The sequence below is a fragment of the Serinus canaria genome, chromosome 18 (genome assembly GCF_022539315.1).
Source record: "Serinus canaria isolate serCan28SL12 chromosome 18, serCan2020, whole genome shotgun sequence".
In the NCBI taxonomy this organism is placed as follows: Eukaryota; Metazoa; Chordata; class Aves; order Passeriformes; family Fringillidae; genus Serinus; species Serinus canaria.
The window spans coordinates 720519-744973 of NC_066331.1; the positions used below are offsets into that span (position 1 = coordinate 720519).

Below are 24455 nucleotides of genomic sequence, written 5' to 3' on the forward strand. Positions count from 1 at the left end.
GGTTGCAGCAAAGGGTTTCACAGGGGAGAAAACTGTTCTAAAGTGTTCTTGTGAAAGAGCAGTCACCATTCCTATTAGAAATGGAGCAATGCGTGGAAAAGGAGCTCTGTAGATCACCTAACGTGTCCTTTGCCTGTCTCTGCTGTGTTTGTGTTTCCAAGGCATCTGGCAGAACATGGGTACCTCATTGAAGGTGCTGTAACTCTCAGCAGAAAAATCCTGGATGAATACATTCCTTACAAGTACTGGGTGTCCTGTGGGAAGGGGGAGTATGAGTTCATTTACAAGAATTCAGAATCCAGTCAACACGTGAATCGCTGCTTGTTGATAAAGGGCACCTTGGTCAACAATGGAGGTGAGCTCTGCTGGCTGGACCTGCACCTTGGGGTGACCCCTGCTGTCCTGTGGCCCAGCATTCCTGCCAGCAGCCCTGTCTGAAGCCAGGTGGGCTGCTGGGGGGAGAAGGCACCTGATTGCAATGGTTGTTTCTGTGTTACTGTTCCAGAGTGGCACCAGTACGATGACATCGTGTGTGCAAAGCCTTCCAAATTCAAGAACTTCCGGCAGATCTTTACTTTTGATAAAAACAAGGAAGTGGTGGAAGGGAAGAAAATAGCTGCCAGTATTATGATAGAAAGTATCTTCAGCATTCTTGGAACCTGGAGTCCTGACAATCTGAGGAATTTCTTCTGCCAGCTGAAGCAGTTCTGTAATGTTGCAGCAGCCCAGCGGGTGTTTCAAGGCAGGCCAATGCCGTGGATAGAGTTAAACTTTGGCACAGAGCAGGTAATCTCCCTTCTCTTGCACAGAGACAGAAAACATTCCATTACTGAACCCGAACTTGAATTTTGCTGTTGATCTTGCTGTGTTAATTTTGCGTTTCCAGTCCAAGTTCAGGTACAGAAGCAGTGGGGATCCTTCTGGGGTGGCTGTCACTGACTGCCCTGGGACTTCAGTCAGCCTGTGCACCTCAGTGTGGTTCTGAGACCCCACGGGGGTCAGCAGCAAGGCTGTGATGTGGTGACTTCATACCTGAGTGGGTTTTATGTCTGGATACTGATTTCCTAAGCCTTGCCATTAAGTTTTGCTGCCAGTTGTTCTGTCACTAACAACTCTGCACTCGTCTCTTGCTCCAAACCTGCCTGCTTTCTGGGAGACGCTCCTGATCCTAAGCAGTGATGCCAGTACGGCTTCTGGAATCCAAAATTTCTTACTTGACATAATTATGAAATGTGACAGAAAAGCCACATTGTCTTTTTTGGTTATTGGGGCTGCTCCTTCCTGTCCTGTGGCCTCGCTGGAACTGGCAGAAGACATTGGCTTCAGAAGAGAGACTAATGCTGTGCTTGGTTTGTTTCTTCTCTTTGTCCCAGGTGAATGATTTGCTGCTAAAATACATGAAGAAAATAGCTCTCCCTTTCCTTGCACCAGAGGCAGCTCCAGAAGACAGAATCATCCAAAGCAAGCTGGCTCTGGGGCTCACCATTCTTGTGGTAGTTGAGGACCATTCATTCTTTGTACCTAAAAGTGACCTGGCTGACCTGTGCAGCCTCTTGTGCTTGGATCAGGCATCACCACAAGATGTGCAGGATGAGATTCATCACATCAAACAGGCTTTTGCAGCAGTTACCAAGTAAGTGCTCCATGTACCTTCTAACTGACCAGGCTGGTGTTACTTTGATAAAACATCAGGAACCCAGCTCTCTACTGCCAGAGAACCAGAGAAAAAGCTGCATTTGAAGGTATCTTTGGAGGTCTCAGTCCAGCCTCCTGCTTGAGGCAGGGCTAACACCCAGGCAAGGCTGCAGTGCACCATCCCACACCTGTTGGTTGGTTTCCCCTGGAGTGCCTGTTTGCCAGGTTCTAATCTGACTGATTAGCTGGCCCTGGATTTGGAGTTCTTCACTCACACAGCTGCAGCCATTGCATTTCTTCCTGGAGTCCTTCTCTCTGTGGCTGTCACAGGGCTGGGGTGGCTCATGAGGAGGCTGTAGCTAAAGGATTGGGTCCTCCCTGTGCTCCAGCAGCAGGGGCTGTGCAGAGAGATTCAGTAACACTGCAGCTCTGGGCCTTGAACCTGGACAGGCACACTCTGCAATGAAGAGTAGATGGAGCTGAAATAATGCCCAGAGGTTAATTAAAGGCACAAAGGGAGATTGAAACGTAGCCTCCCACACCCCTAGGGTGTTCTCAAGGCTGGGATAAAGCTGTTCTTTCACTCAGTGTGTTTGTTTTGTTTTCTTGTTTTATTTAGCTTGAAGGTCGACCTGACAAACTTGTGCCAGAGGTGCATTGAACGTGATGTGGAGCAGTGGGTGTGGGTCCTTCCCCTTCTGCATTCCCTGGCTGCTCCCCTGCAGCAGGAGCACAGGCTGGTGGAGGAGGATGCCTGGGCAGGGCTGGAAGGGCTTCCATTTGCTGAAGTCAGGAGGAAGCAAGATGGGTGAGTTCTCCAGAGCTGCCAGTTCCTCCCAGTGCACTCCTCATCTCTTCTGTTTGTTTGTTTTTGTTTTGTTTTTCCCTCCCTCATTTTTAAAGAGCATGAAATGCAGCATGCTCAGGGATGGTGTTTGGGGCATTTGGGCACAGCCACACTGGTGGCTCAGAGGGCACAGTGTGACCCCTCAAACACAACCCCCCCGGTTCTGCCAGCCAGGGAGCAGCTGGGAGCTAAAGCTGCTCCTCTTGTGTAGAGTCTGAGCAAGACCTGGAGTTTCTTTTCCCTGAGTGCTTGTGCTCAGTGGTTTGGTTCTGCCGTGCCACCCCAGGGCCCTGGGGACTCCCACTGATCTCAGCTGCAGGGACAAAAGCACAGGAATGGAGGAGGCTCCTGTGTGGGCTGCACAAGCTCAAGGCCCTTTGTTCCTTGGAATGCTGAAGATTTTGTTTTGTCTCCCCTCCAGAGGGACCCTGCTGGCACAAATGAGAGAAAAGAAGCACTTGATGGAATTTGATGTGACTCTGGTCAAGTCCTGGCTCTGTGTGCTGCCCCTGGGGAGCCTGGCTGAGTTCATAAAAGACTTCTCCAGTGACCTGTTAGTTACTCTTCAGGGTGTTCTGTACAGGTTGGAGAACGTTGACCTCTCGAGGAGAAGCTCTCAGGTTTGTCTTCTGGCAGCTTTACCCAGCTCTGGGATGGAGGCTCAGGCTGGGCTCCTGGGTGTCCTTTGGCAGAACTGAGCTCCACTGAGGGGACTGGGCTGGCAGCTCAGAGCAAAAATAGTTACTCTGAAGTCAGAGACTCCTCAGGGGGAGAGTTGGGGGTTCTGCAGCAAAAAGTGGTGATGGCATTGGTGAGGGAAGGGTGTTCTTAGCTGGATTTGCTCTTGGTTAGTGATGGCAAATATTTCACTCCTGACCTCCTCAGACGTGTACCTGAAACTGCTTTTTTGCACAGGAGGGTTGGGCAAGGGGCTGCTGGTTTGGGAGATTTTGCTGCTGTTGTGAAAACTCTTGTGTTGGTGTGAGGAGAGCAGGAGTAGGACCTTGCAACCAATAATAGATTGGAGACCTCCACATTGTGAGAAGTACAGGTTGGGTTTGTGCATATAAAAGCTGCCCAGGTATTGGCTCTGACACCCAGTAAATAAGTCCTGCAGTTTTACAGTGTATTTATAAAATGTTGGAGAAGATGCAAAAGAACAGTGAGTTCCCTGTTCCTCAGCTAATCAGAAGTTGGTCTGTAAAATTTCTTCACAGTTTCATATTTTTGTCTTTCCAGTCTCAGGTAGAGGAGATTCTAAACACAGTGCTGAGTGCCTTGGATGAGCCCCCAGCCAGGTAAGGGCAGTGCACCTCTGAGAGCATTGTCTGCCCCTGCACCAGGGCTGGGCTCCTGCTTGTGTGCCTTGAAATCTCCATGGAGAAAAGAATCCTGGAGTCCTATCCCATTTTTTTAATCCAGTTGAGGGAGGCAGCTGCCACACAGTGTTCAGTTTGGTGGGGTGTTTACTTTGTTTTTAATTTTTTTTATTTTTTCTCGGAGCAGAACATTAACTCTCCCTCTGTGTTGCTGCCCTGCAGAGCTCTGGGGGCTCCTTCTTGGCAGGGCTGCTTGTCCTGCTGCCTCAGGCTGCACGAGAGGCTCTGCAAGGCTGCCAGGACAGTGGGGTTGTTCCTGATCCCTGCCACTGCTGCCACCCTGGTTGCCAAGGTTGCCCAGCTTCAGCCCCCAGCAGTGAGTACCAAGAACTCTTTGCTTGATACAACCAAGGGACCCAGAAATGTCACAGGAGTGGCACAACACACTGGGTTCAGGTCAGACCCAGTCTCAGTTTGAACAACTTCACACTCTGAGCAAGACTGATACTTTCAGAGAGGTGTGGAGTCACCTGATGAGTTTGGTTCTTATTGAAAATAAGGTCAGGTGCTCAGGTTTGCTGTGATAAGCTTTGTTTTAAGGCTGGCTTTGTTTCCCCTTAAACATTTGTTGTCTTTACTTCCTGGAACAAGCTGAAGCACAACCTGCCTGTAAGCAGTGCACTTTCCCAGCCTCTCTGCTCTTTATTCAAGCAGTGCTGGGTCTGTTGCTGGGCTCTTGTGTGTTCTGGATGTGTTTGGGCCTTCTTTTTAGAAATACTGATTTAAATCAGTTGTCCATTGCTGTCCTCCTTGAGCTGTGTTTATTTTGTTGTCTCCCCCTCTGTGTGGGGCAGGTTCCAGGGGATGCTGTGCAGGAAGTTCCAAAGCTGCTCAGTGGAGCTCTGAGGGAAGCTCGTGCCTGGTTCAGAAACGTTTTAAAGGAGAAATTGCTGAAGGAGTACCTGGACCACGTGGCCTTCTCTTTGTTCTCTGAACTTCGGGTTTGTCATCTTCTGATAACTTCAGTACAAAGGGGCTGTGGCTTAGCCAGGTCTTGAGTCTGCTGGCTCTTTGCTGGGCTCTGCAGCTGTGGCTGGGTAAGGAATGGGCTGGGGATGGGCAGTGTTTGGAGCTCACCTCCATTCTGCTCATCCCTGGCTGTTCCTAAAGGCATTGCTGGGGGGAGGAGCTGCCCCTTGGTGTTGTCCTGCTCCTGGTGTGTCCCACTGGTTGTCCTCAGGCCTTCCAGCAGGCAAAGCTCAGAGCAGCCCTGCCAGTCTGAGCTGCTGGTCCCAGCCCTCCCTGGGACAGTTTGCAGCAGCAGGGTGGAAGTGGCTCCTCCAAAAGTCTCCTTCAGCAGCTGAGACATTTACACACTCTTTGGGCTTAAAAGCTGCCTTTTGCAGCTCTGGGAGTGTTCTTTTCCTCAGGATGGAAACATCTGGAAGGGCTGCAGACTGTCTGAGGCGTGTGGGGCATCTCTTCTACATTGTTCTTTTCATTTCCTTTCTCTGGTGAATCTCAGCACTCAGTGGTCTGGGTTGGTTTGCTTGTCCCTGCAGGCCTGGAATAAGTTTGTGACTATCAGCTTTCCAGATGAGCAGTTCACCCAGACGTGGAGGAACACTTTACTTGCAGATCTGAAGAAAAGAATCCAGCAGGTAGGAGAGACTCCGGGCAGCCTTGGCTGCTGTCCAGAGCAGATGCATTGGCTTGTGCTGTGCTTGGAGCAGGAACACGTGCAGAGTGGCTTTGGCCATGGCAATGTCCCACGCTGTAGCCTTGGTCAGTGGCCTGGCTGCAGGCCCTGGTGCTTCAGAGGAAATCCACATTCTCAACAATTGTCTCCTCTGTGGTTTTAAGAACCAGCGAGTGCAAAGTAAACACCCAGGGGCTCAGAGAAGCCAAGGTGGTGCCTCTCTTTTCATTCCTTGTGCAGAAATGGAGCTGCTCAGGCTCCCAAATGCACACCCAGCTGTGTCAGTCCCTTCCACACTGACCCTGTATATCTCCTCATCTCCTTTCTACAGCAGTTGCACATTTCCTTAAGCCAATGGTTTTCATGGCGAAATCAGGAAACAAATGTTTTCTGCTGTGAGCTTGGCTTGGAGAAGTGGATGTTAAGTAATCACACACTTTAGAGGGAAATAATTGAAATATTTTCCAAGCATTTGTTTGTTTGATCTCTCACCCAGGCCCTCAGAAATGGGCTGATGCTCAGGTTCCTTTTATTGTCTTGATAGCAGCACTGCTTCATGCTGCCAGGAGAAACACTTTGAGTTGATGAGAAATCTCCCTTTTGCCCTTCAGGAGCCTCCAGTGAACCAAATCTTGGTGTACTGCTGTCAGCATCCCCAGATCACACAGACGGACTCCTCCATCAGCTGGTGCTTCCACAACTGTGCTGTGGAGGCTGTGCCTGCAGCTTGCCAGGTATGGTGTGTGCCCTGCTAAGGGAAGGGAGGAGAAAGAGAAGTGGAATTTCACAGCAATTGTGTTGCACAGGGGTGTGCCTTGTGGTGGAAGGGGAAGGTGGATGTCACTTGAGTTGCTGTAGATTGTTTGTTAAAGCAACAACAAAAAATATTAACAAGAAATCAGGAAATGGGGTCCATGAGGAATATTTGTAATGTTTCCACAATGAGCTCTGGTGTCAGTTGTGTCACAGAGCTGGTTTGGAAGGCACAGACACAGTGGGACCCCAGAGCCTGACCCACCCCTGCCCTCTGTGTGTGCCCTGGCAGATGCAGAGCAATCTCCTGGAGCAGATCTCTGCCTACAACATGGGCCAGTTCAGCCAGCTCGTGTCTGCTGTCATTGTGAAGTCGTGGCCAGTCAGGCCTGGGAAGTCTGAGGGCAATTTTGATACGATTCTGCACCACCTGCTCACGTGGCCTGACATCAAACATATCTTCAGCTTTAATGGTAGGTCTGTAGTTTGGTTTTAGGAGGCCCTGAGAAGCTTTTCTCTGCTCACTGCTGCCACTGCACAGAGCAGCAGAGGGAAATTGTCCTGCTCTTGTTTTAGTCCCTATCTCAAAGCTTGAACTATTCAGCTTGGAGAGGGAAGGCCAAGGAAGAGGGAGCCACAATGCCTCTTGTGCTACTTCACTGCAGCTTCCTCAGGATTTGTGGACCATAACTTCTTTGTCTGAGAAGTTCTCACAAGTTATTGGCACACAAAAATGCCAAAGAGTTGGCCAAGTGAAAGGATCCAAATGGCCTTTGTTTGCCCCACAGGGTTTGGGTCTGGGCTCTCCATGGAAAGTTTCCACATTGCTGTCCTGAGATCCTGGCTTTGTTCAGAAAGACATGAGGGGCTGGAGGGTTGGTGTGAGTCCACAGGCTCTTGGGGAGAGGTTCAGTGGGAGGTGGAAGGACTCTGTGCCATGGCATGGAAAAGTTCCTGGTTCTGCCTGTTGTTTGGGAAACATGACGTGCTTTGTGTGTGGAACAGGAACAAACAGAAACCTCCTGGACAAGCTCACAGATGAAGCAAAGGATGTCATGGCCATAGCAGACTCTGTGCTTACGGCTGTCACCGACGACATCTACAGCGGCTGCATCCTGGTGAAACACCTGGAGGAGGTTTTCCAGCACCAGGAACAGTTCCTCTGCATCTGGGACACAAGTAGGAGATGGGTCCAAAGGGGCATGGTTGGCTGAGAGCCTCACTGCAGTGATGCTGGCCTGCTCAGGAGGGGCTGCAGGGGCTGGGGAGGCTCAGGAGGGGCTGTGGCAGTTTGGAGTGCTGTCCCTTGGCCTGGGCAGGGAGCTCCCAGCTCCAGTTTGGGTTGTCACTGCAGGGTTTGTGACTCTGCAATTCCCCACCTGAGTTGGGATGCAGGGCTTGGGAAGTGTCTGCTTTGTGACTACAGGTGAGTTGTGTTTCAGAGCACCAGCAACGACCAAGTGAGGAAAAGGAACTGCTCCAGAGAAGCCTGAAAGAACTGCTGGCACTGAGGCAGGAAGAAGTCACACAGCTCAGAAGAGAGGAAAAAGCAGTAGGAACCTTCCTGAGCATGTGCAGGAAGGTGCAGAAGTCTGTGAGAGGTAGAGTTCTGGGGGAGCAGTCTGAAAGTGGCAACTCCAGAAAACATAATTTTCTTTGAAAATCTCTTGGCTTTGGGAGCAGGTTTGATTCTAAGCCCCAAAGTGAGGGTGAGGAGGGGTGGGGGAAGTAAAACCAGAGCACTGGGGGGATCACGTGAGTGCTTGTGCATCAAATGACACTTGGAGGGGTCCACCTGCCTGGTAGCATTTTGTGGCTTGGGGGATGGGATGAAGTGAGCTGGAGCCAGCCTGCACCAGCTAATCTCCCTCTGGCCTGTCTCTGGTTTACAGTGAATGTAGGTGAAGTGGCTTTTCAACACGCAAAAGATCTTCGCTCAAAAAGACTGAATCAAGTTGTGGTGGTGGGAAGGAGGCCCCTGCAGGCCTTCTACAGCCTGAGCCCAGAGCTGAAAGACTTTGTCCACAAAATGCACTCCTTTAAGGACAGCCTGATCTTCCAGCAGTTCTGGGAGGAAGCAGCACAGAAGGCAGGAGAGGAGTACGTGTGTGACAGTCCAGAGGAGGATGAGGAGGAGGAGGAGGACGAGGAGGAGATTGCTCCTGAGCTGGACCTTGACGAGGCTTTGAACAGCATGGTCCGCCCTTGCTTTGACAGCTATGCAATGCTGTATGATGATCTCAGATCAGGAAGTCTCACGCTTTCTGCAGTGGATAGAATTTTCCAGGATTTCACAAACCATCCTGAAGATCTCAGGGTGGAGCTGAACACCATCTGTGGCCTTTGGCCTGCCGAGGACAGAGGCTGGGTTGACCAGCGAGTCCAGCAGATCCAGCAGTACCATGAAATGTATTTAACCTTTGATGCTGCCAAGATCATTGCCCACGTCAAAGAGAGTTTAGGCCTCTCTGGTGACTTCAGTATCCTGGAAAACTTATTGCATATAGTAAGTATCCCTGGCTTTGGCTTTGTACTGTCAGGGTGTAGGCTAAATGTGAACCTTCCCACAAGTCTACCTCAGTTTGTCAAGAGCCATTCCTTGAACCAAAATGCTTATTTGAGGTAAAAATCAAATGTTCCAAGTGCTTTTGTGTAGTCACTCCTTAAAGGGAGATGATGATACTGCTCTGTTGGGGTGTGCCTTTGCAGAGAGCTTTCCTTTCCCTGCTGCAGAAGCAGTGGCATTCCCCATTCCAGACTCAGTGTGTGTTTGCACCACTTGCTTTCCAGACAGAAAAGCTTGAATCTTACAAGACCCAGAAGCTGGATTCCATCAGCCCTGAGCTCGTGCAAGCCAAGAAGCTGCTGCAGGGGATCACTGTGCCCCGCCGTGGCTGTCTGAGGGAGCTGGCCCAGCAGAAGGAGTTTGTCTGCTGGGTCAGAGAAGCACTGAAAGGTGTGTGCTGCTCATCCAGGATTTAGAGAGTGCTAGGAGGGATGGCAGCTTGTGAGAGGGCAGAAGGAACACTGAATCCCTGACCCATCTGCTTTGTGCAGCTTCTGGTGTTGAGAGTTACATCTCTGATGGGCTTTGGTGGGGAACGTGCTATGAGGACCCTTTAAAGGTGCCCATGCACTGGTGCAGCACACAGGGACCACCCTGCTGGGAGCTGGGCTGGGCCTGGAGGGCTTCAGCAGCTGCTGCTGCTCAGCTCAGACCTGTTGTTTCAGGGGATGGAGCTGTGTGTCTGCCAGCTGAGCTGTCTGACCTGCACAGACACCCTCACCTGAACACACCCCGCAGGCACTGCTCCCATCCTGGCTGGGGGGTCTGGGGGTCCATGGATGGATGGATGGATGGCCAGGGAGAGCTGATGGGGAGAGGGCAGTTACACAGGAGCTGCTGTTCAAAGCGTTCTCCCTGCATTTCCTGTAGAGGGTGGTGACGAGGGCTGGTGTCCCAGCTGCCTCCCACCTTGCTCACTCCAGTGTTGCCTCCTTTCAGACATAAACGAGCTGAAGGTGTTTGTTGACCTGGCCTCCATCTCGGCGGGGGAGAACGACATGGACGTGGACCGTGTGGCCTGTTTCCATGGCACTGTGCACGGCTACTCCTCCCTGCTCTACGAGCTGCGCCACGACTCGGGCTTCGAGGACTTCATGCGCTGCTTGCAGAAGCTGTGGCGGGCCCTGGACAGCGATGAGACCCTCCCTGAGAAACTGGTGAGTTCTGCTGGAGCAGGGCCTCTGCATCCTCCTGCCTCTCTGCCTTCCAGGAGTGGCTGGAAGTTGGGCTGCACTGGCCAAATGGCATCTGTACTGGAGGAAAAACAGCTGATATTTCCTGCAGCAGCTGTAGCTGGTGTAGCACAGGTTTCTCCAGGGCACCATGAGACTTTCCAGTGTGATGTGGTGTGGCTTGGCTCGTGTAAGTTTGATGGTGGAGAGGAGGGGAGGCAAATGCCTGGGACCCCTTAGCCCGTTGCAGCAGGGCCTGTCTCTGCAGCAAGAGGTGTTGGAGCACTGTGGGCTCTGCTCAGCCTCCCATGGAGCGGGTAAGGAAGAGCTGTGCACAAAGAGCAGGCTGAAACCAGTACTCATTCCTTTCTTCCTTCTCCATCACAAAACTCTTGTGCCAGCCCAAGCTGTTTGTCCCGGTCAGGAGGAAGCAGAGATCAGATTTCAGAGCAGTCGGGGCAGTGCTGTCTCTCCTCTCCCCACAGCGTGCCTCGGCTCAGCACCTGGAGTGGCTGAAGACAGTGAAGGAGAGCCATGGCTCCGTGGAGCTGTCCTCGCTGTCCCTGGCAGCTGCCATCAACAGCAGAGGGGTCTACGTGCTGCGGGCACCAGCTGATGGCCAGAAGGTGAGGCTGAGGTCCCTCAGCTCCCACTGCCCCTCCTGCCTGGGGGTGCTGCCCTGGCCTCGGGCAGAGCTCAGCCCCAGCCACGCTGACAGCTCCTGCTCCTGGCAGGTCTCCTTGGACAGTGTCCTGCGCTTCACCCTCCCGGGGAGCTCGGGGGGCACCGAGGCCTCCTGGAAGTACTCGCTGGCAGAGCTCCGCGAGCTGCAGAACAAACTGATGCTCATGTCGGCCAAGGGAGAGCAAGGCCTGGAGGTGGAGAGGTTCTCTGAGGTCAGATTCCAGAGCCAGGGGGTTACTGGTGTTGGGGCCAGGGCTGGATTTTCCCTGGAGTATAAGCTTTTAGGGCTGTGGTTGACAGTGGAGTTGCGGGGGGTGGTGGCCGCAGGCACATGGGTGTTCCTGTCTTTGGTTCCTTGCTAAGGTGGAGCTAAGCTGCAGACTAAACAGTGAACTGGTGGCCTTATCCTCTGGCTGCACTGGGGATTGTCCTGGCTGGCACAATCACTATAATTTTGTAGCAGGCTGGGAGTTCCTTCCTGGTTTCCTGGGGATGCTGCTGTTAAAAAGTCACAGGGAATCTGTGGCTGCTGTGCAAGGCCTGACACACCTTGGGGCCAAAGACTTGCTCTTTGTTGAATGTCTTTCCAGTGGTTTAGTGGCTAAAACTTGTAAATCAGCTTGTTTCTCTCTCCTCTGTCCTCACACAGGTCTTTTCCAATGTCCAGAGACTTGCCCAGGCTTTTATAGACCTATACTCAGCTGGGAACATGCTTTTCCGCTCCTGGCTTGCCCAGGTGTATTGTTCACCCCACAAAGAATCCTGTGTTTTTATAGACTTTTCCCTGGGCCCCATCCCAGTGCTGGAAGGGCAAGGGGATATGGCAGCTGTGCTCCCAGCCCTCTGCAAGACCATGGAGAGCTTTCTGGAGAGCTGGAAAACCTTCATGAATGCCAAGCGATGTGAGCATTTCTACCTGAACTACTACAGCGCGGAGCAGCTGGTGTACCTGTGCTCAGAGCTGGGCCGGGGCAGCCCCAGCCAGGCTGCCCTCATGATGCTCTCCTTCCTCAACCCCCACTGCACTGAGCAGGATGTCCTCACAGCCCTCGGGAGCCAGGGGCCTCCCAGCTCAGGCCAGGCTGTTTCTGACTTCCACGTGCTGTTGGATGGGGAGAGGGACCTGAGCGCCCGGCTGGAGCGCGTCTGGGAGTGCTACATGAGCAACATGGGCTCCTTCCTCCCCAACTGCCTGGACATGGACACGCTGGGCGTGTGGCTGAAGAACCTGGCCAGCAGTGGCAGAGAACGTGTCACCAGAGACTTCCCTCAGGACCTGCTCTGCGTGGGCCAGCCCAACCTCATCAGCTGCCCTCGCTCCGAGGTGCTCAGCTCTGCCCTGGCCATTTACATGAACAGCCCCGAGCAGCCCCTTCCCACCTTCGATGAGGTGCTGCTGTGCACGCCCCAGACCAGCGCAGAGCAGGTGGGGCTGTTCCTGCGCAGGTGCCTCATTCCCTGCCAGGGGGGGAACAAGATCTACACCATGCTCTACGCCGATGAGCTGAGCTACGACGTCAGCAAGAGGGCAGAGGAGCTGTTCCAGCACCTGCAGTGCTACAACAGCTCCTACAGGCTCATCATCCTCTACAACTGCGAGGGGGGGGAGAGCAGCTACCTGCCCTCTGCCTTCAGCCACTACACGGTGCCCATGATTCCCCAGAGGTCACGGGCAGAGATCCAGCAGTACCTGCAGCTCCACTTCCGAGTGCCTCAGCCCTCGGACTCGGCTGCGGCCGTGTTCAAGGAGCACATGTGTGTTGGGATCGTGTCCTCCAAAAGAGCTGGCATGGGTAAGGTGGCATGGGCAGAGTGGGCTCTGCTGAGAGCTCAAAACCAGAGTGGGGTTCACCTTGCCAGGGTTTTTGTCCAAGATTTAAGTATCTTGGTCAAAAAGAGCAATTTAGACTGGTCAGTGCAGGGAGGTGGAAGCTCAAAGTCATCTTGTCCCCTGGTTTGACTTAGAAACAAGCACAAAGTAGAACAGATTCAAGTTCTAATAAAGACTAAAGCTTCTCTCAGGCAGTGGAAGGAAAACAAACCTTATGGATAACAAGAGCAATGTGTTGGGCTCCAGCTGCTCAAACCAGATTTAGACTTTCTTCTGGAATGCCTTTTAGGAAGCTTCAGAGATTTTAGGACATGGGGTACTTAAGCATTTTATTTCCTTCTGTCTATTATGATCTTAATGTGATATAGCTGATATTTATGGCTTTAACTCTTGTGGTGTTTTTAATAACAGGGAAATCTCTGTATGTGAAGAGGCTGCATGAGAGACTTCAAGAAGAGCAGCCTGACTGCACAGAACTTCTGAAAACCATCAGACTGATTGAACCACAAGTGGATGAAGATAAAGTGCTAAAATCTCTCCTGCCTTTTCTGAAGAGAGAACACCAGACGAAGCCCATGATATTCCATTTTGATATCACCTCCTCAGTGAGTACATCCCTCCCTCTCACAGCTGCCTTGTTCTGTGTGGACCCTTGCAGGAGTTTTCTTTAAAGCTGTTGTTTCTCAACCAGCCATTTCCCTAGCATGTGTTCTCTCATTCTTGTGTAAGTAACACAGACACCATCTAGGTGATTGAACTCTGGAGCAGCTGCCCAGAGAAGCTGAGGAGTCTCCACCTTGGAGACATTAAAAACCTGACTGACTGTGGCCCTGGGCAGCCTGTTCTAGCTGGGCCTGCTTTCAGCAGAGAGCCTCCCCACCCTCAACTGTTCTGTGAATCTGTGAAGTTGTGGTGGGTAAATAAAGAGGAAATGCCTTGCTATCTCTCCTTGTGATAGGTGCAGCGTGGAATTCCAGAGTTTCTCTTCAAGCTGTTGGTTTTGCAGTACCTGACAGATAATAATGGCAATATGTGGCTAAGGCAGAAGTGTCATCTGTACATCATTGAAATCCTGGAGGTGTCCCCAGTGCCAAAGACAGCAGCCAGACCTGTATGTACCAGCAATGCTCCTTTTCTGGGAATTTCTCAGTCACTTTGCACGTGTTTGTACATAGCTGTGGTGAGCTGCAGCAACTGCAACTGTAAACACTGCACAGGAGTTCCCTTTTTCATTGGGGGTGTGCTGTATCCCATAACAAACTGGTGTCCCTGGTGTTGTACAAGGTGACATTAACACCAGACAGCAAATTAGGCCTGTCTGGTTTCCTTGGGTTGATGATTTCTGAAGGCATGTTAGTCCAAGCCTCACTGCCCCCACATTTATAGGAAACCTAAAAATGCAAAATCTAATCTCCCTCATGTTAATTTGCATGTTTGAATGTAGAGGAATACTTATATGCATCTGTAAGAACAGAATGTAGAAGTGACTGGAATAAATAGCAGCAGTTTCCTTGGTTTAGTTTTCTTTGAAGTAGCCCTGAGAAGGGGCTGGAGGTGATGCCAGGCTTATGTTCCTGGAAGGAAAATGTAGGAGGGAAGAGGATTCCTTGGTGCACTTTAAGTGGAAGAAGGGATGCACGGGGAAGAGGCTGGCTCCTGTTCCTCAGGTCTGTGGTTTTAGGCAAGGAGACTGTTAAGAACAGGTTAACTAAGCTGATGAAGAGTGAGGCTACCGCTCTGGGATGACCTTTTATTTTCTTTTTGTCTTCTCCAGATGTCAGTGAACCAGAGGTATCACTTCTTGGATGTGTTCCCTAAAATAACGTGCAAGTCTCCCAAAGAAGTGCTAGAAATGGAGGCACTTGGGAACCGTTCCGCAGATGTGGGAATGGACAAGGAGGAATTTTGCAGTGAGGCTTTCCAGAGACCCTTCCAGTACCTGAAGAGATTTGACCAGGGCTGTGACCTGGACAGGTTCTGGTACGAGGCCCTCTCGGTGGAAGGCAGCCCTGCAGAGTGTCTGCAGCTCTTCCTCCTGCACTGCGGGGTGGTGGATCCCTCCTGGGCAGAGCTCCGCAACTTCACCTGGTTCCTCAACGTTCAGCTCAGAGACTGCGAAGCCTCTGTCTTCTGCAACCCTGACTTTGTCGGGGACACTTTGAATGGTTTCAAGAACTTTGTGGTTGGCTTCATGATTTTAATGGCGCGGGACTTTGCGACGCCCTCCCTGAGCATTTCCGACCAGAGTTCAGGAAGACGATCCTCCCACCTGGAGAACGTTCCGGAGGAAGATCTGCTTCCTTTCCGCATCAGGAAGAAGTGGGAGTCAGAGCCTCATCCCTACCTGTTTTTCAATGAGGATCGTGTGTCCATGACGTTCATTGGTTTCCACTTCCAGCAGACCAGGAATCGCATTGATGCCATCAATCCTCTGAACGGGAATGTCATCAAGAAGGACATCATGACTGCCCAGCTCTACCAGGGCCTGTTAATGCAGAGGGTTCCCTTCAACGTGCCCTTCGATCAGCTGCCCCGCAACGAGAAGCTCGAGAGGCTCTGCATGGTGCTGGGGCTCCCCTGGGTATTTGACCCTGACGAGACCTACGAGCTCACCACAGACAACATGCTGAAAATCCTGGCCATCGAGATGCGATTCCGCTGCAACATCCCCGTGGTCATCATGGGAGAAACGGGCTGTGGGAAAACCAGGCTGGTGAAGTTCCTGTGCCAGTTACGCAGAAGCTTTGTTGAGGTGGAGAACATGAAGCTTGTCAAGGTTCACGGAGGTACCACTGCAGAGATGATCTACGCCAGGATCAGAGAAGCAGAAGCCCTGGCTATATCCAACAAGGAGCAGCACGGGTTGGACACCGTCCTCTTTTTCGACGAAGCCAACACGACGGAGGCCGTGAGCAGCATCAAGGAGGTTCTGTGTGACCGCACGGTGCAGGGGCAGCCTCTGGCCTCTGGCTCTGGCCTGCGCATCATCGCAGCCTGCAATCCCTACCGGAAGCACACGGACAGGATGATCCAACGCCTGGAGCTGGCTGGGCTGGGCTACCGCGTCAAGGCCGACGACACGCGGGAGAAGCTGGGCTCCATCCCGCTGCGGCAGCTCGTGTACCGGGTGCACGCGCTCCCGCCCAGCATGATCCCGCTGGTGTGGGACTTCGGGCAGCTCAACAACTGCACCGAGAAGATGTACATCCAGCAGATCGTGCAGCGCGTGGCGGAGCAGCTGCCCATGGCCAAGGACGAGGTGAGGATGGTCACAGAGGTGCTCTTTGCCTCCCAGCAGTACATGAGGCAGAGGGACGACGAGTGCAGCTTCGTCAGCCTGCGGGACGTGGAGCGCTGCATGGAGGTGTTCAAGTGGTTTTACAGGCACAGCCCCCTGCTGCTGAGGGAGCTGGAGAAGTACCTGGCCGAGAGGAAAGCTCCCAAGGGCAGCGGTGACAGAAACGGCGTCATCTGGTCCTTGGTGCTGGCGGTTGGGGTCTGCTACCACGCGTCCCTGGAAAAGAAGGAACCGTACAGGACTGCCATCAGCCAGGTCCTCCCAAAGCCTTACGATACCCAGAAAAAGATTTTGGAGGAAATAACCCTGATGCAGGACTTATTCCTGAGTGGGGTGCCACTCCGGGATACCATAGCAAGGAACTTGGCCTTGAAGGAAAATGTCTTCATGATGGTCATCTGTATTGAGCTGAAAATCCCTCTTTTTCTGGTCGGGAAGCCTGGGAGCTCCAAATCCCTGGCAAAAACCATTGTGGCCGATGCTATGCAGGGCCAAGCAGCTCATTCTGATCTGTTCAAGGACCTGAAGCAGATCCATCTCGTGTCTTTTCAGTGCAGCCCCCTCTCCACTCCAGAGGGAATCATAGGCACTTTCAAGCACTGTGCTCGATTCCAGGAAGGGAAGAACTTGGAGGAGTATGTATCAGTGGTGGTTTTGGATGAGATTGGGCTGGCAGAAGACTCTCCCAAAATGCCCTTGAAGACTTTGCATCCGCTTTTGGAGGATGGCTGCATAGACGACGTCCCTCTTCCTCACAAAAAAGTTGGCTTCATTGGGATTTCCAACTGGGCTTTGGACCCTGCTAAGATGAATCGAGGCATCTTTGTGTCTCGTGGTGACCCCAGCAGAGAGGAGCTCATCGAGAGCGCAAAGGGCATTTGCTGCTCGGCACGAGGGGCTCTGCAGAAGGTCGAGCGGTATTTCCATCACTTTGCAGATGCGTATGAAAAAATTTGCAAGGACCAAGACAGGGAGTTCTTTGGCCTGCGTGATTACTACAGCCTCATAAAGATGTTTTTTGCCTTAGCTAAGAGCTCCAAAAGCGAGCCCACACCTCAGGACATCGCCGCAGTGGTTCTTCGTAACTTTGGTGGCAAAGATGATGTCAATGCCTTGGAAATCTTCACCAAGTTGCTAAAAAAAGAGGAGATACGAGCTCATGATATCAGTAGGATAGAGCTGATCCGACAGAACATTTACAGCAGTGCTGAGGATGGGGACTGCAGGTACCTGCTTGTGTTGACTGAGAACTATGCCGCGCTGCAGATCCTCCAGCAGGCTTTTTTCACCGCCCGCCAGCAGCCAGAAATCATCTTTGGCTCCAGTTTTCCTAAGGACCAAGAATACACCCAGATATGCAGGAACATCAACCGAGTGAAGGTGTGCATGGAAACCGGCCAGATGGTTGTGCTCCTCAACTTGCAGAACCTCTACGAGAGCCTCTACGACGCCCTCAACCAGTACTACGTGTACCTGGCCGGGCAGAAGTACGTGGATCTGGGGCTGGGCACGCACCGGGTGAAGTGCCGGGTGCACCCCAAGTTCCGCCTGATCGTCATCGAGGAGAAGGAGGTGGTGTACAAGCACTTCCCCATCCCGCTGATCAACCGGCTGGAGAAGCACTACCTGGACATCAGCACCGTGCTGGACAAGGGCCAGAGGGAGGCCGTGCGGGAGCTGGAGCGCTGGGTGCAGGAGTTCACGGCCGTCAACACGGAGGAGCACTTCGTGGGCCAGCAGCAGTACCGCCCCGCAGACGTGTTCGTGGGCTACCACGCCGACACCTGCGCCTCGCTGGTGCTGCAGGGCACGCAGCGCCTGCGCCCGGCCTGCGCCCCCGCCGAGCTGCTGCCCCGCGTCACCGAGCGGGCGCGGCTGGCCCTGCTCAACTGTGCCACCCCCGACGCCGTCATCCGCCTCTGCAACTCCGTGGGGGTGTTCATGGCGCCCGCCCTGGCCCACACCTACTTCAGGCAGCAGCAGCACACCTCCTTCGCCGACTTCCTGGGCGCCCACGTGCGGGCAGGGGCCGGGCCCCAGACTGCCTTCACCGAGGTGAGGCTGGGCTGCTGCCCGCCCTGCCGGGGCTACTGCCCGCCCTGCTGGGGCTACTGCCCGCCCTGCTGGGGCTACTGCCCGCCCTGCTGGGGCACTGCCGGCCCTGCTGGGGCTACTGCCGGCCCTGCTGGGGCTACTGCCGGCCCTGCTGGGGCTACTGCCGGCCCTGCTGGGGCTACTGCCGGCCCTGCTGGGGCTACTGCCGGCCCTGCTGGGGCTACTGCCGGCCCTGCTGGGGCTACTGCCCGCCCTGCTGGGGCTACTGCCAGCCCTGCTGGGGCACTGCCAGCCCTGCTGACCCCGCTCAGCTCCGTGTGCCAAGCCTACAGCATGGCACCGCTGCGTGTGCTGCAGCCCTGGGTGTGCAGAGCTGGGTGCTGGCAAATAAATGCTGATTTTGGGGGGCACTGCAGCTCTGCAGCAGGCTGGGGGGCAGTTCAGCTCTGCAGCAGCCTAGCAGCCCTGCAAGCACAGGTAGGTGCTGCATTGCTGCCCCTCTCTCCCCAGGTCACCACCTTCTCCCGGCTGCTCACCAGTGCCGACACTGCCTGCCTGGAGAGGGAGGTGCAGGGCAAGGCCCAGAGGCCCCAGCTCCTGTTCCTGCAGCAGTTTGACACTGAGTTCTCCTTCCTGAAGGGCATCCGGTGAGCGTGGGATGGGGTTTCCCTGGAATGGGCTGGCAGCTGTGTGCAGGGTGTGTGGGCAGAGCGTTCAGAGCACCACAGATGGAAAAGGGAGGCTGTGCTGGCGCTGGGCTGGCTCTGCCCAAATATCTGCTGATAAGGGACAAACCTTGTCAGCTCCATCACATGAGATGGGGTTTGGTGGTTTTCTCTCTCCTCCTGCAACAGCCAAAGCTAATGTGGAGTGACTGGCTCTGTGGTCTTTAATGTTTGATCTTTATACTCAGTGACTTCTGTTAAATCTCTTTTCACTCTTCAGGGATTTCCTGGATTCCACTTCAGGAAATAAGGTCCTCATTATTCAGACAGACTTTGAAGATGGCTCTCAGAGTGCCCAGCTCGTCGCCTCAGCCAAGTGAGTCAGGTTTGAAGTAATTCAGTTCTGCCTGGCCACTCCTCCCTGTGCTTGGTTATTGGTGCTGTTTGGGGATCTCACGCTCAGCAATGTGCAATCCTTTATTCTGTAGCAGAATGAATCTAAATGCACTGATTGTATTTCAAATAATCTATAACCCAAATCAGAGTAAACTAAGCTGGGTGAGGTGAGAGGATAATCCCCTCTGAAGTGTGAATTCTGGCCACTGGCTGCAGAAGTCCTGAAGGGCTGAGGGTCCTGGGGTAATTCAGGGCACAGCTGGAGGTGGCAGCCCAGCACCACAGCTGGGAGGAAGGAGTGGGAGTCACCTGTGTCTGTTCTGGGACAGGACACGTGTTCTCTCTGAGGAGAGACCCGTGGCCGTGGGCCTCTGTGAGCCTTGGCTGTGCCACCAGCATTTCCTCTTTGCTGCAGGTACACCGTTGTCAATGAGATCAACAAGGTGGACCTGGGCGAGGTCTCTGTCTTTGTTTACTTTATCATGAAGCTCTCCCGGCTGAAAGGAGGCACCTCCTACGTGGGATTCCATGGAGGTGGGTGTGCCCATCTGTCCCTTCAGGCGATCGTTTCTCTTGCTCACATTCCTTTAAAAGCTGAGAAGCTGGACTCAGTGGGTTGTCAGAGCTGCTTCCCTGTCCCACGGGGCTGCCCAGGGGATCAGTACCTGGCAGTCCTGGCTGGGAGCACCTGCCTTGCCTGCTGACAGACAGGTCCCCTCTGCATTCATGGAGAGCAGCACACAGCCACGATGGCAGCTCTGTGGGTGTACTGTCCTCCAGAGGCTCTGGAGCAGGTGCTGATGTGTTCAGCAAGGCTCCTCTGGGTCTGGGGGCTTCTGAGAGCCTCAGAACCTTGGAACTGTCAGGCAGGGATGTGTGCAGCAGCAGGTTCTGGGGGCACTGTGCTTTCCCCTCCTACAGCAAGAGGTGAGAGTTAGTGGCCTGTGAAGGTACCCCAGGGGTGGCAGGTGATTCTGGGGGAGCTGCTCTGGAAGAACAAGCTGCAGGCTGGGAGTGATTCCTTGTTCTGTGCCTGCAGGGCTGTGGCAGTCGGTGCACATCGATGACCTCCGCAGGTCCAAGGACATGATCTCTGACTTGACAGCCCTGCAGAACCTCACCATCAGCCAGGTGTTCTCTCAGGATCCAGGTGCAGCCAGAGGTGAGCTGTGTGCTGGGGAAAGGGGGAGCTGTGGCCCCACACTTGGTGCTACAGGAGCTGGTGCCTGGCACGGCGTGTCTGATGACTTTCCCTGCTCGGCACCTGGTCTTGAGGGGTCACCACATGGCCCCCAACTTGTATTTAATTCATTACTATAACTTTAGGTCATCAAGCAAGTTAATTTGGTATTTTTCCCTTTTCTTTTTGACAAAAATGTGGCATTTGCACTGCTCAGCAGCCTGAGTGCTCTGTCCCAGCACAGGAGGCAGCAGATGCTGCATGGCAGAGACTGACAAGGATCTTTCTTTCCCCTCAGCTTTTTCTTACTCTCTTTCCTTTCCCCACAATGCCTGACAGGAGTCAGGGAGAGCTTAAGGCATTAGTTCAGTGTCACATTTCTTCCAGCTCTTGCTGCATGAGGCCTGACAGCCCGAGCAGCTGTGGCTGCGTTTGAGAGGTGAATCTCAGCTACTCATGCAGGTGCTAATGGCTCTCTGACAGATGTTCTGCTGCTTTGAGATGCAGTTGCTAAAATAAACTCTGATCTGACTGATGCAGGAGTGCACTGCTGCTTTCTAATGAAAATTCTACACCTTAGCTGCAGCTCTGCTTGCCAGTGGAGAAGCACAGCAGGAGGAGGTGGAGGTTGGAACACCACTGCCAGCAGCAGAGCACCAGGAGGTCAGTTCAGAATACATTTGTTTGCCTCTCAGCTGTCACTGTGGCTCTCTGCTCTGTCATCCATGGGTGCAACCCACTTTTTGTGTCCCCCTTCACCTGAAAGCAATCAGCAATGTTTGCATCTTGAATGTTACTGATCAGGCACAAGTTCCTCCTCCCCACTGCCCAGGCAAAATCAGCATCACTAAAGAAATCAACCATTCTAAGGACTCTGTAATTCCTTAGCCATTTCATTCTTCTGATTTTTAAACATCAGCTCTAAGTTTCTGTTGCCATTCTCCCACTGGAGGTGAGAGCTGTGGTCCTGAGCCTCACTCCAGCTGTGTGCTCTGAGCTGGAGCTGGCTGAGGGCTTGGTGTGCTGCAGCCACATTCACACTGCCTCCTGTGCCCCAGGCAGCCTCAGCTGGACACACCCAGCTCCAGGGACACAGAGCATTTCCCAGGAAGGGCACATTTTCCCTGGCCACATTGATTATTTCCACTTCTTTCCCCAAACTGCTGAATCTTGCCCCTGCAGGAATCTCGGCTCAGCACGAATGCTGTGTCACAGGCCAGTTTGGAAGGGCCACAGAAGCTGCATCATGTTCCTGTCAGCAAAGAGCTGAGAGTGGCAGCCTGAGCTGAGTGGAGCTGGGCACAGGCATGCCAGGCAGCAGGCCCTTTGAGGCAGCCCTGGAAACCTTCCAAGGGAGTGTGCTGGGCCCAGGAGGCTCACTCCAGGGGAATGACCGTGTTTCCCTGGGCAGGGGGAGATCCTGGACACCACGGTGCTGCTGAGGACCTGTGTGCAGAGTGCTGTGGGCATGCTGAGGGACCAGAACGAGGACCTGAGCCGCAGCAGGAGGAGGATTGAGATTCTGCTTGGCTTCTTCTCCGAAGAGGATGAGCTGAAAGGTGTGTGCTGCAGGGAGTCCCTGGGCATCTGGGGACCACCACGACAGTCAGCTCACTGGGGATGCAGAGCTCCTTGCTGTGGGCTCTCCCAAGAGCATGTGTCCATGCTGCAGTGTGCGGGTGGATGAAAGCTTTTCTGCTGTTTAGGTGGTGGCTCTTTCTCCCACTCTGCTGGCTGGTTTTTTCCCCACTTTGCCAACTGTTAGAACAACTGCCAAATGCTGTGCTTGGTGGGACATTTGGGTCCAGGCTAATAGAAGAGAAAACACAATTACCTGTTGTTTTGTAGCCTCTTTCCTGAAGATAACCAAGGCTCGGCTCTCCAGCCTGTTGAAGAAGCAAGAAGAAAATTCCCTTCACCCAAAAAACTGGGTGCTTCGGGAGGCTTCCAACCTCAGTGCTCTGCAGGAGGCAGGTACCTTCAGGTGAGCACTGCCTTGTCACCTGCAGCCTCCCAGGAAGGGTCTGCAAGTGACACCTGTGCAGCAAAGACAGCAGCTTTGTGTAATTGGTGTGAGCATTTGCAGTGCCAGTCTCCAGGCTGTGCTGGAAACTCTCTGAAGGCAATTTTAGCCTCTCCTGGGGAGGGGTGAGTCAGAGCTGAAGGGGTTGTAGTGGGGCAGGGATGCACAAGTGCTTGAGTGGAACAGTGGGATTGCAGGTGAGCCAGGAGTGAGAGGAGTGCAGGGTTTTTTATTGGTTGTAGTCTTTCCCATAAAGGCAGCATTGGGATTCTGTCACATGCAAATGTCAGCAGTTATTCAGGACAGGCACCTCCTGTTTTGCTGATGGTGTTGCTCACATTCCCTCTGGGTTTCTCCGTCTCTCTCCCCCAAGGCACACCCTGTGGAAGCGGGTGCAGAAGGTGGTCACTCCCTTCCTGGCTCTCCTGATTGCTGTCATGGACAGGAATGGCAATCTGGAGCTGCTGGCCAGGGCAGAAGCAAAGTGGGTGACAAAACTCTGGATGTTCATCTTCAGTGACTCCAAATTCCTGAGTGTTTCTCCCGGGGTGGGGAAGAACAGGTGAGCCTGGGGGAGCAGCAGGAGGATTGGGCTGGGCTGGCAGCACCAGGAGCAGCCCAGCACTGGCTCTAACCCCCCAAAGCAGAGGGGTGTTGTTTGTGGGCTGCCCCTGAGGGCAGCAGAGCACTGCTCATGGTTCAGCCTGTTCTCCTCAGAGTCCTGCAGTTCCCTCCCCTCCTCTGTCCCCTCCCTCCTAGGGCTCAGCTGCTTTCTGCAGCCTCAGCCTCTGTTGTCTGCACTGTGCTTCCCAGAGAAGAGCTCTGTGCATTAATGACCTTTTAACCCCCCCAGCCCTCAGCCAGAGATAATCCTGGTGCAGAACAACATGATGGTATCTGCTGATGCTGGGAATGAGATGCCCTTCAGCTGGAGGATAAAGGAGTACCTGGAAGAGATGTGGTTGGAGGCTCAGTACATCCAAAACACTGAAGGTGAGAGCCTGGATTCAGCATGTCCATCCACTGCCCTTTGAGCTCTGGTTTGTCACTGCTGTGCCCCTCCTGTCACACCTTCAGTCCCTCTGTGCTCCAGTGAGCCAGCAGAGTTCTGTGCAGGCAGCTTTTCTTTGTGCTTCTCACCATTCATCTTTCTCACCTGTTCTGTGCCCTTGCATTCAAAGTGCTGTGGAGCAGCCAAGAGTTAATGACAAGGTGAGATTCCAGAAATACAACACGGTGCTGGGCTGACAAGGCCTGGCCTGAATCCCCCCTCAGTGCCCTGGATGAGGGGAGTGCTGGATGCATCAGTGATTAATGAGGTGTCAGTGTCTCTAGGATAGATGCTGTGTCAAAGCCAGCTTCCTCCTAACATCCAGCTTTTCTCTGCATCCTCATTTTCCAGGCCATGCTGAGAAATTTGTGGAATACTTCCAGAAAACTGCCCTGGGAAGATTCATCTCTGCTCTGACTGAGGGAGAAAGGCAGATGCTCTTCGAGTGCTACATCACAGACTTTATTGTCTTGACCATCGGTGTGTCCTCCCAGGAGGAGCTGCAGGTCAGGGGCTGGAAACTCTTTGGCTGGGGAGAAGAGTGTGATGCCTGTGATTGTGTCCTCCTGAATCAGTCCTGCCTTGGGGGGAATCCCCTCTGAGACAGCCCAGCAGCAGGGGGACCCCAGAGTAGACTCTGGACACTGGGGTCACTCAGAGAGGCAGCACCTGCATAAATTGACACATCTAAGGCTGTCTTTGTAGGGAAGTGATTCTGTCTTTCAGAGAATTTTGCCAGGCTTTCCAGTACAAAATGAATATAAAAGCACTCTCTGACCTTTGGTTTTGTGTGTCCCACCCCTGCAGTGTCTGCGTCTGGCGTTCCTGTCCTGCATTGCGGAGTGGGTGGCAGAGTCCCCCTGGAGAAAGGAGCAGGTGCCCTCTCTGCCCTGGGCCCACCTGGCACACAACCAGTTCAAGAGCCGCCTGCAGAACTTCTCCAGGATCCTGGCTGTGTACCCCCGTGTGACTGACTACCTCCTGAGCCAGCAAGGATACAGAATTCCCTGCTCTGAGATGGTAGAGTCACTGCCTCAGCCCTGGCAGGGAGCTCTGTCTGCATGCTCTTCAGTCTCCTTTGGACTTCAGCCACAGCACAGGGGATAGCACAGGCTGGGGTTCCTCAGAATTGGGCATGATCTGCTGTGTTCTTATTGCTACCAGCTGGTTTTAAGATAGTTTGCCCTGCTTTTGCATTAGTTACTAGGACATGCTGACGAGCCAAGCCCCAAACATGAGAATGGCAGAGTTTAAGATAATCAAGTAAAACATTCAGTAGAG

General features: G+C 53.3%; 1 protein-coding gene across 1 annotated transcript in view; it reads left to right on the forward strand.

Annotated features, from left to right (window-relative positions):
• The window catches only part of RNF213 (ring finger protein 213), a 46009-nt gene that overhangs the window by 6788 nt on the left and 14766 nt on the right, over window positions 1-24455 (forward strand). Inside the window, 33 exon segments of the mRNA XM_050981195.1 lie at window positions 162-355; window positions 506-786; window positions 1374-1633; window positions 2255-2443; window positions 2904-3102; window positions 3722-3780; window positions 4024-4177; window positions 4656-4802; window positions 5364-5462; window positions 6112-6234; window positions 6546-6726; window positions 7259-7432; window positions 7696-7854; window positions 8146-8759; window positions 9044-9209; window positions 9759-9976; window positions 10477-10617; window positions 10726-10887; window positions 11325-12468; window positions 12918-13111; window positions 13465-13617; window positions 14281-17859; window positions 18370-18506; window positions 18805-18900; window positions 19336-19454; window positions 19960-20082; window positions 20681-20763; window positions 21512-21659; window positions 21949-22084; window positions 22497-22685; window positions 22977-23116; window positions 23526-23680; window positions 23982-24194. Coding sequence (XP_050837152.1) covers window positions 162-355; window positions 506-786; window positions 1374-1633; window positions 2255-2443; window positions 2904-3102; window positions 3722-3780; window positions 4024-4177; window positions 4656-4802; window positions 5364-5462; window positions 6112-6234; window positions 6546-6726; window positions 7259-7432; window positions 7696-7854; window positions 8146-8759; window positions 9044-9209; window positions 9759-9976; window positions 10477-10617; window positions 10726-10887; window positions 11325-12468; window positions 12918-13111; window positions 13465-13617; window positions 14281-17859; window positions 18370-18506; window positions 18805-18900; window positions 19336-19454; window positions 19960-20082; window positions 20681-20763; window positions 21512-21659; window positions 21949-22084; window positions 22497-22685; window positions 22977-23116; window positions 23526-23680; window positions 23982-24194 — 10129 coding nt within the window.